This window comes from Hyalella azteca, unplaced genomic scaffold, assembly GCF_000764305.2.
Source record: "Hyalella azteca isolate HAZT.00-mixed unplaced genomic scaffold, Hazt_2.0.2 contig14299, whole genome shotgun sequence".
Taxonomy (NCBI): domain Eukaryota; kingdom Metazoa; phylum Arthropoda; class Malacostraca; order Amphipoda; family Hyalellidae; genus Hyalella; species Hyalella azteca.
The window spans coordinates 43,701-59,997 of NW_025944190.1; the positions used below are offsets into that span (position 1 = coordinate 43,701).

At 37.9% G+C, this 16,297-nt stretch overlaps 1 protein-coding gene across 2 annotated transcripts; it reads right to left on the reverse strand.

Annotated features, from left to right (window-relative positions):
* Positions 1 to 7,931: 7,931 nt before the first annotated feature.
* Positions 7,932 to 15,685, reverse strand: LOC108683150. 2 transcript variants are annotated; one of them, XM_047884022.1, is made up of 3 exons: positions 15,613 to 15,685; positions 10,466 to 12,197; positions 7,932 to 9,148 (listed from the first exon to the last, which is right to left on the reverse strand). In XM_047884022.1, the coding sequence occupies exons 2-3, from the start codon at positions 12,114 to 12,116 to the stop codon at positions 8,955 to 8,957; spliced, it is 1,845 nt and encodes a 614-aa protein (XP_047739978.1). In that variant the 5' UTR covers positions 12,117 to 12,197; positions 15,613 to 15,685; the 3' UTR covers positions 7,932 to 8,954. The 2 variants fall into 2 exon arrangements, with proteins under 2 accessions (XP_047739978.1, XP_018027923.1); XM_018172434.2 differs by lacking the exon at positions 15,613 to 15,685 and having other exon boundaries at positions 10,466 to 12,199.
* Positions 15,686 to 16,297: the final 612 nt, after the last annotated feature.

Here is a 16,297-nt window from a genome sequence, read left to right on the forward strand (position 1 = left end):
CGCCTCATACACGCCTCATACACGCCTCATACACGCCTCATACACGCCTCATACACGCCTAATACACGCCTCATACACGCCTCATACACGCCTCATAAACGCCTAATACACGCCTCATACACGCCTCATACACGCCTCATACACGCCTCATACAAGCCTCATACACGCCTCATACAAGCCTCATACACGCCTCATACAAGCCTCATACACGCCTCATACACGCCTCATACATGCCTCATAAGCGCCTCATACACGCCTCATACATGCCTCATATACGCCTCATACACGCATCATATATGCCTCATACACGCCTCATACACGCATCATATATGCCTCATACACTCCTCATACACGCCTCATACACGCCCATACACGCCTCATACACGCATCATATTTGCCTCATACACGCCCATACACGCCTCATACACGTGTTAAGGTCCTCCTTAAGGTGGATGGCTTTAATCAACAGAAGGCAAGTTTTGACTCCATTAGTTACCATTAATGGCAGTAGCATTGGCAGCGACAGCAGCGGCAGTAGAGGCAGCGGCAGCAGACATGTCGTGATGCCACTTGCCACCAACAATCACCATGATCTGCAACACTCGGGAACATCAGGCTAATATTCAGAGAGATTTTTCATTTAAAAATAAAATCTATGCAAACAATTTTGTTATGAACTTCAAAGGAACAACTATATTAAGTCAGTTGCAGACATATTCTTGAATATGGAAAATTATTTGTGAAGATTTATTGTGAGAAATTCTCAATTATTTTTCTATGTTCAATTTATTGTATAATGTTATTTTGGACAATAATCATTACTTTAATTGATATATACAATTACTTTTATTAAGAGATGGAGTTAACACAATTCAACATAATGGTTTTGTTTCTGGCCAAGGATTATGCACCTGACAAGATTTTTTTGGCTACTTTTGAAACCTATTCATGGGAGAGTTGATGGTAAGTGCATTAGTATATCCAATGCCTTTAAAATCTTCACAAGAAAATAAAAGATTTAAGAACATATTCCAACATAAACTCTGGGTATTCAAGATTGTCACCTACACAAGCACAAGCAATTCCATGCTTGTTTAACCATCTACCGCTTGAAATGAGTAACCGGAGCAATATTGTCACATGCCTACTTCCCAGAAAGGATACGTTCTTGTGAGTGCAAAATGACTGCACTGATGGAGTCCGCCACGTACGACAACTTTAACACGTTTCCTGCGACGGCTCTTTTGCTGCTATGCACGACACCTGCGATGTGACCCACCGGTGGGTCCCAGTCTTCTTTCCATTGTTGCGATGTGACTCACCGGTGGGTCCCACTTTAATTTTTTCTTCCTTTTATAATTTGCAAAAAAATATAAGTCTATATTGACTACGCGTTATATATGTGTCCTAGTATTACTATATAAAGGTTAAATTAAAGAAAGATATGTAAGAACGAAGGTTTATCGAACTTCTAATTCATGAAAATTTCATTTTATTCAAAATATGCAGAATAAAAATATAATTACATTTGTTAGTGAATAAATATTTTACTTTTCATGTTTCATATTGAAAGATGGTAGGCAGAGATAAGGCGACCCATCACATGAGTCACAAAATGTAGAAACTTTTCGAGATTCGGTTTTAGCCGCTTTGGAACCTTTGTTTTTGGATATCATTTCATAGCAGCCGCGGCACCTTTTTCTTGTTTTCCTTTTGGGCCCTTCCCCTGAAGATGATGTCCAGACGTTTCAGAAAATTTCAGGGAAGATTTTCCAAGCTTTATTTTCTCCTCCATAACGCCACAAGTATAGTACAGTACAATGGATTCCTTGAATGCTCTCATGGTAATTTTCTTTTTTGAGTAGTATTTATTGTACAGTACCCACGCATTCACAATAGAAGTACCAGTAACTAATTCTAAGGCAACTTTTTTGTACCATTTCCTCGACTTCTTTAGACGAGAATAATAGGAGGACATTTGGTCTGATACATCAACCCCTTTTTTGCAAGCATTGTAGTCTAACACACTTTGAGGCTTTTTGATAGGTAAACCAGCCCTTGTGATTTTACCTGTGTCTACCAAAGTGTCATCATGTTCTGGAACTGTTGATAAAGTTACAACATTCCTTTTATCCCCTGTTGATAAAGTTACAACATTCCTTTTATCCCTTTATCCCCAAAAAGGATCAATTATCAATTTTTTAACATGGGACCCACCGGTGGGTCCCATCGCATTACAGCGAAAACATTATCTTCAGATGCGATGGGACCCACCCGTGGGTCACTGTTTTTCTTACCTAATCAAGCTGTAACATATGAGAACAAAACTCTGACAACCTCACTCCGTGCTATCTCAGATGCATCTGAAGTTATCGTATATATACCGTCGTCGCAACAGGAGAATAGCATCGATATTGGCCGTCGCCGTACACGTAACACAGTGGTGACCCACCGGTGGGTCACATCGCAGGAAACGTGTTAAAATGTTCTCTGTTGCGTACAATTGTCCTCAGGTTGCTACACTCAATAGTTTACGCATAATTCAAGTTGAAAGTTTTGTTCCCGGAGAGAGACATATGGCGGTAGAGGGTTAAAGCAAGATAAGAACTGAAAATGATTACCATCATCTTCTGCAGTCAAAGCAAGAATATTGTGACATGTAACTTTATTTTAAATCTGATACACCACAATATCCCCCTCACCAAAACTGCAAGGCTTATACATAAATTGATTCCATTGTTGTTTCTGCTAAAACTAGAGTTTAATCAATAAAATCAATTACAAATCATTACAATTACAATCAATTATTGATTACAACAATTTTAAATTGATAATCCAAATAAATAAAGGTACTAGTATAATCCTACACAATAGCAGTCACTCACAAGCCCCATGAGGCCAAACAGTCCTGCAAGTGGCAGCACCAAGGACTTGGTCCAGCTCCTACCACCCATGGTGGTACCTGCGGGGCCCAGGAACCTTGGACCCGAGCTCCAGGATTTGCCCGCTGTGTGATGGTCATTGATGTTGGTGGTGGTGGGCTGGTAGACTCCCCCACTGCTGGACCTCATACTTAAAACTGAAATACAATATCAGTTCAGCATTCTGGAATATTGGGCAACATTTTATAAAAAATTATAAATAAAAAGGATCATATCACAGGTGATTTTTTTAAAATTGCAGGTAAAAAAGAATTGGTTCCCATATATATTTTAAAAAAGATAGGAACTGTCATTGGAAAGTGTGAAATTTTTCCCATTTCTGAGCCTTTTTTGAGTCTTTCACTTATTCACAAATGGCTTTTATCCAATTTTCCTCTTTGATCTACTAACTCAAATATCTATAACTTATCTGTCAATCATTCTGGAAAATCTATTGTGAACCCTTTGTCCTAGAACTGTTGCTTAGTTCTAGAATTATTATTAGGTATTCTTGTTATTGTTAAAATTGTTATTCACTGCATTCGCCACTAGCAGTCTTTCAGATTTTCAACTAATTTTCTAAATAGTTGGCCGAAAACTGGCAAATATCTAGAATGCAATCATTTCAATCCAAAAGTGTTGGTGAGAACTTCTGAAGGGGTAAATTTTGCTGCTGCTGTTGCTATGTTGCCAAAGATCTTGCAATACCTATTCACCCACCACCACTATGCAGAGGGTGGATGCAGCGTCGCCAATATATGGATTTTTAAGCCCAAAGCGTCGCCGGCCATTTTAAAGATGCGTCGCCGGGTAATTTTTAATGAAAAGCCATTTACGCTGAGTAATGACGAACTATTTACAAGCCACGAACTTAGTTACAAGGTTGCATGCACGTGTTACCCCAAATAACTAATTTTACCCTAAAAACAGTCCGATTGTACAGCAAGTGTCAACTGAACATGTAATAAAGCAGTCTGACCGCTCTAATGTGACCAAAACTACGCAATTGAAAAAATGTTGTTTACATTTTTTGCGGGAACTCATTGCAACTGATTTCCGGACAAGCTTCGCTGCATCGTGTTCCATCCAACGCACCGGAAACCTTACTTTTTTTCTAAATAGTTGGCCGAAGACTGAGAAATATATTAAATGCAAGAATTTCAATCTAAATGTGTCGGCAAGATCTTCTGAAGGCGAAAATTTGGCTACTGAAGCGTCGCCAAAGATCTTGCAATATTCATCCCCTCTCTGCACAGTGGACCCACCACAGTGACAAACCACTAACCAGAGAGTTTTTAAAATCAGTTCATTCTTAATTTCCTCGTTTAACCAAGATTTAAACCAATTTTTTATGTATGATAAAGCTGGTATGTTGGTATCCAGGATACTTCACTGGTATACTTATAGGACTCATAAATAAATAAAATAAACTTGAGGCAGAGTCTAAAAAACTCTCTGCTTTGCCACTATGATTAATTTAACACCCACTTTCTGCTCAGTGGAGCCTGTGCAGGTAAAAATTGTTGTTTCACAAGTAATTTTTTAAAACTGCAGTCTGCAGGTAAAACTAGATGATTTTTCTAATTTTATTTTAACGAAAATTGACAAAGGGCCATTGGAATGGGTCAACTTGGGCAGATTCATGGGTATTAACATCCAATTTCCAGTTAGGCCTATAGTATACTATAGTGTATACTGTATAGTCTAGCTTTCAATTTGACCTTTTTTATTGTTCTTACTTAACTTATTACTACATACACATAGAAGTAAGAAAAATAATAATTATTTTTGCCAACAATTCTGAAAAGTTACCTGGATAACAAATTTTTTTATGTAGAATATTTGAAAAATTTCTCTATAATACTATATTCCTGATTCAACAGCCATTTTAGTAAATTAGTGAACCATTAGTAAAAATGTCTTCTTTATAGAATTGATTACAGTTTTTCCATCATATTTCGATAGAGAAAATTCTTGCATTATGAATTATCACTTATCTACCGTAATTGAATAGGTGAGAATCATGAGATAATCAAAATTCGTATCGGTAACGGCAAAGTCTAACAACAATGATTTGCGATTTTAGAGAGTGATTGTAATTATTTGTAAGCATTAAGCAACTATATATAATTCAATAAAAACCTATTATTACAAATAATAATATCAATACAAAAATTTACCTTAAATTGTCTAACAATATTTTAAAGCAAAAAAACTTCTAGCGGAAGAGAACCAAAGTTTCAATTTAAGTTTTCGACAGCTGCGACATCGGAATTCCAGATGACTCAGTCGGGTTTGTTGTTATGGGGATGATAGTATCAATGAACGACGTTAACCTCACGAATTTGTCTAACGAATAAAATATTTTTGCAGTACACTATGCTTGCAATATTTTACGACTCCGTTTTCTTCAGGAAATGTGTAAATGAGAATTTAGTTGTCTAGAAGCGCACTTATGCGCAATGTCATATCTCCTCGCAGACTTTATTTTTTTATGATTTGCGATACCGATAACAGACTGTGCAGTAACAACGTCAGCTGAAGCGGTATGCATTTTATTGTGCGTTCATTTCCCTAGTGATGCAAATCTAGCACAGATTCTCCTGTAAAATTAACTATCGTTGTGACAGTAAGACTAATATTCCTAAATCTCTCATTTTTGTCGTGATTTCGTTTCGAATTATTGTTGGATGATCAAGAAGTGACATATAAGCACTATAGGATTGTATGGTAGCAATTGTAATGAGTGGTTTTTGCGTCGCTTGGGCCAGCTGTACTGTAGCCAATTTTAACCAATGATTAATTCTTACAGCAGGCTGGGGATTTACAACGCGATGCACTGCTGAAACCTCTTTAGCGCATTTTCTCATCTATGGAAAAAATGCACTATTGTGCTCGCCATGTCCGTCTGTCCGTCCGTCCGTAACCTCGAGTTTTCGTCGACGAGAAAATGCGCTCTCTGTCACTCACTGCAGTGAGTACTGAGTTATATTTTTTAACCTTTTAACCACCCGACTACTTCACTAATGAAATGAGGACTAGAATTAGTACAAGCAGCTGAGGCTCAAACCTACAACTCGCTAATCCTGTCATGGTAATCAGAACATCGACAACTCAGACATCGTTCAAGTGCTGCCGTGGAACATGTGACTCATGTTATGTATAATTGTTTATTTCTACAATTCGATTAAACAACAAAGCGAGTTTGAACTTCAATCTATTCATTCATCACTCAGCTACTCAGCTATTAGTGTTTGCAGACAATGCGCAATTATAACCATCAACCCTGATAAGAAATTTCATTTCACCGTTCCGATCCAAAATATTTTCTGGATTTCAATTACAACGCTAAAAGAAATCTATAACATAACTTAACCCTCTACCGCCTGTCACGAGTAACCGGAGCAATATTATCACAAGCCTACTTCCCAAAAACGATAGGTTCTAGTGAGCGCAAAATTACTTGCACTGATGGTTGCCGCCAAGTTCGACAACTTTAAAATGTTCTCTGTTGCGTACTAACGTCTTCAGGTTGTTATACTCAATAGTTTACGTATAATTTAAGTTGAAGGTTATGTTCCCGGAGAGTGACATACGGCGGTAGAGGGATAACATAGTGATGTCGGCGCTAAAGAGTAGGCCTGATGTGGCCTGTCGTCGATTCTTGAACTTTTCGTGACTTGTTCACAGAAGATCTAAAATCGTGTCATTTGACCGGATATTTTCATGACTGACGATAGTTTGAAATAGCTACTAGACTTCCACAGGATTCAATATGGTGCTAGGCATTTCAAATCTGAACATATATTTTTCCATAGCTTTATTTAGTCTGTTCTTGAACGCGTTCATACTTGGAGCGTCAACAATGTCATCGGGGAGGCTGTTCCACATGTCGGTGATTCGAAGCGAGAAGAAATGTTGTCGCCTGGAGAAGTTGCAATGCAGTTTTTTTAGTTTATAGCCGTGGCCCCTGGTGTTGGTTCTTGTTTTAAATTCTAGTAATCCTTCGGGGACCTTGTATAAACCATGAGTATACTTCAATGAGGTCCCCACGCAGACGTCGATAACTGAGGACCTCATATAACGTCGATAACTATAGTATAATCAACAAGTAGCGTTTATGGGATTATAACTTCAACTCATGCTGAGCCTTGGCATTTGTTGTCAAAAACATTGACATATCGCTCCCGACATATGGTGTCGGGAATTGATTGAATGTTGGCATCACTCACGACATATGCCATTTTGCCGGTACATCAAAACCGACAAGCGGCCGGGTGTTTGAGTATCAGTGACAAGTTAAACCTAAACCAACCGAAGCTGCACCCGCGAGAGAGGGCAGACTCAGCCACCAAGTTGTCGGGTAGTTGCTTCCACGCTAACAACTCGAGCTCGATACTAGGACGGGTCATGGCTACTCACTCTTCCTTATGGTACCCACACAGTGAAAGCAGGTTGCCCGCGCGGGCAACCTGCTCCAACCTACCACAAGAATGAACATAGGATAATAATGTAAGTGTTCACAGTGAAAACCTGTTCGAATAGGCTTCTGTATTCTATGGTTTCAGGCGCCAGCCTGAGCAGGTAACCAGCACGCTGGCAACCTGCTTTCACCGTGTGCGTACCCATACATTGGGAAGGATTTATATGCGAGGTGCAATTGTGCCAACACACAGCGTCGTGCAGGCCGATATTCCACAAAGTCTTCAAGTCGCATTATGGATTCTCGCAGACATTAAAAACAAAAACTTACTTTCACTCGCTCTAAATGAAAATGAACGTTTCTATAAATATTTCATCATAATTATCATAATATTTATTGAATCACAACAGACAGTCCCCTTTCCCTTCCAAGTCCCCATCGCACCTCATACGAGGGGGAGGGTGGAAGAGGTCCCAGCCATCACAACCCCCAGTTAGGGAGCCTCAATAACGTTTATTCCCAAGGCATCGGTCAATATTCCGACAGGAAACTTCACACAAATTTATGAAAAGGATTAAAAAAAGATATCCTCACAAAATGTATTGAAAATACTGGCCAATCACAACATGCAACTCATCCGCCAATAACGAGATGGACGTCCTTGCACGAATCCTTAATATTTATAAAAAAAAAATATACCGGCCGTCCATTAGTTGTGCAAGACACCGTACAACTTAAGAACAACTCAAGTTACCACGGATGCAGCACTGACTCACATGTGAGGTTAAGTTCACAGTAACACTAAGGTAACTTAAACACTAAAACAACGCTGTAAAGAAACACAAAACCGGGACCCTAATAATGGATACATATTAGGACCTTGAGCAGCTCTGTTAGCACATATACACATTATTCCTGTCCTTTATATTATTTAATAGTAGTAAATCCTTTCATTTGAATACTACGTCCTGCCATTTAAATATACTAGTTTTCCCTATCACTTAAATACTACTTTTTCCTGTCATTTAAATACTACTTATCCCTATCATTTAAATATACTAGTTATTCCTATCATTTATATACAAAATAATCCTGGCATTGTCTACAAATCATCATAAAAATGGAGTGTACCATATCATGGCAGCAGCGATGATGGTGATGGCAGTGATGGTGATCATTGAACAATGCCTAGATTGGAATGTAGTAAATAAAAATAATGAAAGACAGACCAGCACAGCCATACATGGAGAATATAGAACATGAACAAGTTGGTGCAACATAATAAATAGCTTAGGAACTGAAATATTTGACATTGAATGTAATCTTTGCATTGACTGTGTGTTTATACCGGCTGTTTGTAAAACTTATTTGAATGAGACGTGTTCATGAGTTGCTGATACATACAATGTTTGTATGTGAGGTTTGTATATGCATTGTACGTGTTGTATATTAATACATTGCTTGTATGTGTTGCAGATGTCATCACAAACAATGTTATGAATTTATCAAACTGGGCCAACTGCTTAAATGCCCAATAAACATCATATTACTGGCTTGAAAATATTGCTGTTCAAGTTGTGGTGAGCTATGATGATCACTAAGAAGTTTCTCTATGGCCTGTAAACAGAGATTTTCAAGTTGGGTTGGAGGTTTGGCAAGGCCCAAAGAAGGTTCCGGGGAGCCACTGCGGGTCCTGCGCTGTCGGGTCTCTGACACTCGCCACAACTGAAGCTCGACGCTGCACCCGCAGCACCACACGCAGCTTCCATGGGTACGCCCATCATGAACTCTTGGCAGCTACACACTGTAACATTGTAATGCATTGTAAAAACTTGCAACGTTAAACATCTTACCACTCACAACATTAAAGTTAGCATAAAAATTAAATTTTCTATGAAATAAGAAATAAATTTCTACAAGAAAGAGAAAATTTTAGTTAAGTCACATGAATGCAAGACAATCTAATGCAAAACTGTTGCAAAATTACAATATATATAAAAGCTCAGTCAAGTGCTCAATTTTGTAAATCAGGCCCAAGAAAGGCTTTAAGGATTCCATAAGGGATTTTGGACAAGTTTTACTGGAGAGCAACAATAAATAATATTTCTTTTATTCTGTGTACCTTGTTAACTAGGCAACCAATAATGCAAGTATGTGATTAATAAAAAATATCAATATCCTGGAGATGCAGAAAAACTGTTCTTTGATTAGCATGTCACTAAATATAAGGAATTATGGTTAGTATTTTTGAACATGTTTGATCTTAAATAAAGTTCTGTGTAAATTAAATTCTTCGTTTAAATTGGTAAAGGTATCTTCATCAGATAAACTTGATATGGAATGACCCATATTGGCTTCTAAGGCAGAAAAGAAACAGAAGTTTAGTTGCAAATGCATAGGTAAAATTTCTAAAAAACTTGCAAAAAAATCAGTTAGGTTCTTAACAATTTTAAATAATTGATTAAATGATTATTACATTTTGATTGATATCAAGGTTAAGAGTAACACTGAATTTGTTCATATAAATAGTGAAGACATATAAATTAAGCATAAATTTTGCAAAAAGTTAAATAAAATTCCCAAAATTGGAAGTGGCATATCTTCACCCATATCTTCACCCACGTACCACGATCCCTCCGCTCATCAATCAGGAAATAACAACAAGCAGCAAGAACACTCATCAATAACAACAAGCAGCATAACAATAACAACAACAAGCAGCATAACAATAACAACAACAAGCAGCATAACAATAACAACAACAAGCAGTATAACAACAACAAGCAGCATAACAATAACAACAACAAGCAGCATAACAATAACAACAACAAGCAGCATAACAATAACAACAAGCAGCATAACAATAACAACAACAAGCAGCATAACAATAACAACAACAAGCAGCATAACAATAACAACAACAAGCAGCATAACAATAACAACAACAAGCAGCATAACAATAACAACAACAAGCAGCATAACAATAACAACAACAAGCAGCATAACAACAACAAGCAGCATAACAATGACAACAACAAGCAGCATAACAACAACAAGCAGCATAACAATAACAACAACAAGCAGCATGACAATAACAACAACAAGCAACAAGAACACTCACCAATAACACTCCCTTCCACATCCTTGCCCCACGGCAGAGGTCCAAATGAAGCAAGAGGCTTGGAGGCATCAAGGTCCTGCAGAACTTGTTGGGCGGAGGATGCAGCTGATTCTCCTTCAGGATATGATCCTTCTAATGCCCCTAAATCCATGGCTGAGGCATGGCATGGCTTGGCTTGAGGAGGGCATGGCATGGCTTGAGGAAGTTGTGATGTGGCTTGACAGGTTGAACTAGACTGTGATGATTGACTGTGGTTCTTTTGACGGTGAATTTTTGAATTATTTTTGACCCAATTACCATTTCCATGCACAGGAAATCCTGCTGGTCGGTCCACTTCCAATATTGAGTCTGACTCTGGCCATCCATTACGTTCATCAAACCACGAAGTGTGGGGATGTCTTCTTGCATTTAAACATTCCATCCTGCTGAGTGGCGGACGCTGGAACCTGCCACCATGACCTCGAGCACGACCCCTACCCTCGTTGAAATGGAATCCAAAACAAGGATGACCATGGTAATGCTCAATACCACCTTCATTGTACTTTCTAGAGTAACCATTACCACCATGATTGCGTCCTCGAAAGTTCCCATTACCACCACCTCTGTGACCCCTGATGTTGTAATTTCCATGCTCTTGGTAGTAGTAGCCATTACCATCACCATGGTTCCCTGTGATGATTTCATTCTCATCATAGTTTCCCCTGGAAGTACCACTACCACCACCAGGATTCCCTCTGAGGTTCTCATTACTCCCACGACTGTCAGCTGTTGAGTCCCAGCATTGGACACCTGCCACCTGTGGCTTAGGTCCCAAATACCAAGTGGGGAATGGAAAGGCTGGGTGAGGGTTAGGCAGGGGCATGAGGTAAGGCAGGATGGGTGGTGGTGTGTTGTCTGGTGTGGGTGGTAGTGAGTGGTGAGGGCTGCGAGGTGGTGATTGGTATGGGGTGGATGGTAGCGAGTGGTATGGAGTGGGTGGTAGCGAGTGGTTTATAGAGGGTGGCAGCAAGCGTTTTGAAGTAGGCTCTCGAAGAGAGTTGAAATCATTTGTCACATTGTGCTGGCGTCTCGCAGGGAACTGAGGACCAAAGCCTAGCCCGTCCAGGATCCGCACATCCCCTGATGTGGTTGGGTCTTGACAATTGTAAGCTTTTCTTGTGTTGCAAGAATTGCTGGGTGCCTTATGATCACCATTCCTGCCAGATGCATGGCAATTAAAAGAGTTGCCATTTGTGTAAGGATGCCTGTAGTTGCCAGTTGTCCATGGACCATCATGGTTGCCTGATGCCTTGGAACCATCATGGTTGCCAGATGCCACGGAACCATCATGGTTGCCAGACGCCTTGGAACCATCATGGTTGCCAGACGCCTTGGAACCATCATGGTTGCCAGACGCCTTGGAACCATCATGGTTGCCAGATGCCTTGGAACCATCATGGTTGCCAGATGCCTGGGAACCATCATGGTTGCCAGATGCCTGGGAACCATCATGGTTGCCAGATGTGTGGAGATCGTATGATGTGTCTGACTCTAGTTGGTCAGTGGATCCTTCAGTGGCATCAAAGGAACTATTAGATGCAATGGCATAGCTTGGTATGCTGGGCTTCATGATGGAGACTTGAAACAAAGTCTCAAAGCTTGAGAGATTCATGCTTCAATTGAAAAAGCTATGCAGGCAAAGAAAAAATGAAGCTTTAGAGAAGATAAAAAGCTGTCAACAAAGATTTGCAATCTGAAAAAAAATTTTGGATTATTTAAACAATTACAGATACAATTGTTACATTAGTCACTTCAGAAGTGTAACTGTGGAGCTGTTGCTTACAATTCCTTATAATTATCCAATTTGTTTCAGGATTACTCAACTAATATCAAAATAGATCATATTAAGATAAGGTTACCAGGTATTTGGCCATTTTCAATTTACTGAAAGTCTCCAGGATTATTTACTAATGTCAAATGAATTTTATTACACAATAAAGTGTGGGGAACTCATGCTCTAGTTTTCCCTATAGAGAGAAGGGAAGGATTCAACAAATACAGCCTCAACCTATTGTCAGGTATAGGTACTAACAAAGCTCTTGGCTCTGATTGCTGTGCACTAAATATTGCATACAAACAAGAGCCTCCAATTTGAGTGATTCAAGTTAGTCTGGTTCATACGAGTGCAGTATATACATGAACATGAGGCATGCAAAAGAGTTACAATGGCACTGTGAGTCGTCAGAATATGTCTTATTCTTTTATCTAAGAATTTTGATGACAAAATGAGAATTTTGATGATGGAATTTCTTCCCCTAGAGATGGCATCTTCCAAAATTACTTGGCATAGAGATGTCAAAATTGTAAATATCACACTAATACAGAAAGAGAACATTTACTTGGAGAAGATTTGCATTTTTTTTTTCATTTAACTTGTTGACTCCAAAATGGTACACATGCATACCACAAAATTCATTTCTCCAGGACGTAGTAGTACATAATTCAGCTTGCCTAAAATCGGCCAAATCCGAGACAAAAAAGGCCGATAATTCAATGTATACTAGTTTATTCGTAGGTTCCGCTATGAAAATTCCATTTATTTTCTTCTTGCAGTATTTAAAACTAAGGAAGTACTCCTATCATAAATTTTAGCCGGGCAACACAATTGAGAAAAACTAAATCACGGAATTTGTCCATAAAAAATGACTGTCTGGCAACCCTGTTTAAAAACAGTACAAAAAATGAAATAATAGTACAAGAGTAAGCAATTGGAGCAAAGAATGAACAACAAAAGTGAAAATTTTATTCTATAAATAATTTTTAGAGCCAAAAGCTTTCAGATTAAACAAAAATGTAGCTTTGTAGCCACAAAAAGGAGTCTTCCAAATTGTAAAGTAGAAAGACAAGTAGAAGTTTTCCACATCATTGTAAATAAATACTTATTGATCAAATTTTGAAATAGATACAGCCAATTAAAAAATCTGAGCTTCTACCAAATCTCATGACTCTGAAGCCACACTGTAATGTATGCCTTTTTATGTTAAAAAATATGTGGATAATGAATTTAATAGGTTTAAGTTACAAAAAAATTGATAATAAATTTAAAAGGTTTAGGTTCCAAAAAAAATGGAATAATAAATATGCACTTGTGTTGAATTTCAGATCCAATACTAATCACTTGATGGGCAAATAATCACAATAATCAAATGGCAAAGAAGTAGTAGTTCATATGGGTTATTGCTATTTGGATAATTTGCCTATTCCGATGTATTTGGGTTATATTCCAGGAATTTCAATATAAATCTTTGTAGAAGAACCAGTGAGAGTGAGCTTGCCTGCCTGGTAAGAATCTTCCGACTGTATGCACCATTAATAATAATAAATATTATAAACAAATTCTCAAAGAAAAAATTTCAGAACTGCCATCTTGAGTGTTCAACCCTGCTAAATAAATAAAGCAGCTACCTGCATGTCTGTATAGAGGAGGAACATGCATGTTGTCTGCTGCATGCTTGTTGTCTGCTGCATGCTTGTTGTCTGCCACATGCATGTTGTCTGCCACATGCATGTTGTCTGCTGCATGTTGTCTGCTGCATGCATGTTGTCTGCTGCATGCATGTTGTCTGCTGCATGCACATTGTCTGTGGGAGCAGCCAGGCATGGATTATGTCTTTCTGTCAAGCCGCAACTAAAGCTTTCCTACATTTTAGAAATCACAAGATTCATGCTGGATGAATTATCTCTAATCTCATTGTAACTAAAGTGATCCATTGGGCTGCAAGATTCCAAATGCAAAGTGACAAACAGACAAATTTTTTAGAAACCAGTTCATTTTTAATTCTATGTTCTAGTTCAATATTCAAGTAAGGTAAAGTTGGTATTCATGAAACTTAGCAGTCTACTCATTGAATTCCAGAATTAACTCAATGAAATTCAACAAATAATTCTCTTGTTTGCCACCATGTCTATATGTACTTAAATTTCATCATTTAGTAGCCACAAGATTACTTTAGTAAGTAGGAAAATACCAATCTGGGTAGCAGCAATGACAGATATAGTACAGTAAAACAATTCAGTATATTTCCATGCTTTATGGCTGAGGCAATAAATGAAAGAAAATGTTATTTTTGATTAAAGTTAGAGATTATTAAATTAAGTGATTTAAAGAAATCTCTCACATGTGAAAAAGTTAGTAATTGCCTCAGTTATCCCTAGCAATTCAATGAGAATAGTCAATATCTACTAGCCTAGTCAACATGTCAACAACCAGCTCTGCAATCTGCATGAATAATTTTTTCTAAATTATGTAAGAATTTTGAATTTCAGTAGGCTAGTGCTGTTCTGGAGTAAAACTTCTAAAGCCAATCTGAAATAGGACAGAATTTACCAAAAATCGCAGGTAAAAATATTCATTTATGGAAAATACCTAAAAACTGTAGGCAAAACATACATTACGTTATTATTTTAAGCAAGTAAAAAAATATCAGAGGACAACAAAAGTCCCTTGTTATTTAGTTGTTAACCACTAATGAGTAAGGAAACCAGGCAAAAAGTGTTGTAATTAAAAAAAATTTGACCACAACACAAGTATTTTCCTCATTTCCAGATTTCCAGGAGGGTTCTGTCCAATTTTCCAGAATAATGACTAAGTGTGGGCTGGACTGATTTTGTATTTTTAATTCAGTAAAATCACCATTTGTAGACTTCAGCCCTTCTCAATGCTGCATTCCACTGCTCAAGGATCATGGACAAATGAAATTCATCAGCATAATTATAACTTCAAAACATATAGTAATAGTAATGAACTAATGGCAATAGTGCAAGTCTATTACTGTCTGCAGGACTGCAGCCATGCCTAGTAAAGCCTTTAGTTAACAAGTTGATCTTTCAATTCTTCACTTTTTTTATTGCTACCAGTTTTGGCTTAGACTGGTTTCTGGCTACAGCCGCTACACCATGCAACTTTCTTCCCTAGTCACTAAAATTTAAAAACACTTGCTTTGCTCTCATTTCGTGCGTTTTCTTGGAAATTAATCGAAATAAAACAAATATTCCGACTCGCATACTATAAACTCTTCAACGACCATTATTTTAGAAGTCAAAGAATAATCATCATGCAACTCTCTTCTTGAATCTCTCCTCAACGGCTCAACCCATGCCCCGCAAACCTTGTGAGAACCTTCTTCGCTCGCGGAAGGCGCAGGACTGAAATCACTGAATGAACCGTGGACTCGTAGAGTAGTAAACGCAAAAAAAAAAAAATAAGAAAAAAAATTAACAACGTCCAACAGTTTGTGCGTCCAAAGGCTTGAATGCGATTTAGACTTTGACTTTCTGAAAAAAAATTGAAAATAATTTAAAATTTGTACCATTTTCTCGAAAACATTTTGCAATCAGTATGAACAATTTTTTAATGACAATCGAAAAAGTCTTTGCAACTGAAATGAGTTCCATTCTGGAACAATTCATTCCAATACATTTTTTTTTAATTGATGATGTACTATGATGACCCCGACAAATGAGCAATAAAGAAATAAAGAATATGATTCTAAAATGTATATGACAGTGTTACGGCTTTTAAAATCTTATTAGCGCCACTCAATGTATAATCTATTGCAATACCATAGTTAGTCAATCAAAATGCGTTGACTCATATCAAAATAATTGAGAAAGACGAACACAAAATATTTTTAAACCAAAACTATTGTGAAATAAAAAAATTTTGAACTATTTGTCAATTAATACATCTGCTATTAGCAGATCTCGCTACAAACTATATTAATGTTCAAGCTAGCGACATATAGCAAGCAGAGTTCAAACCGTAGCGGCATAACCTCTTCTTAAGCCACGAGT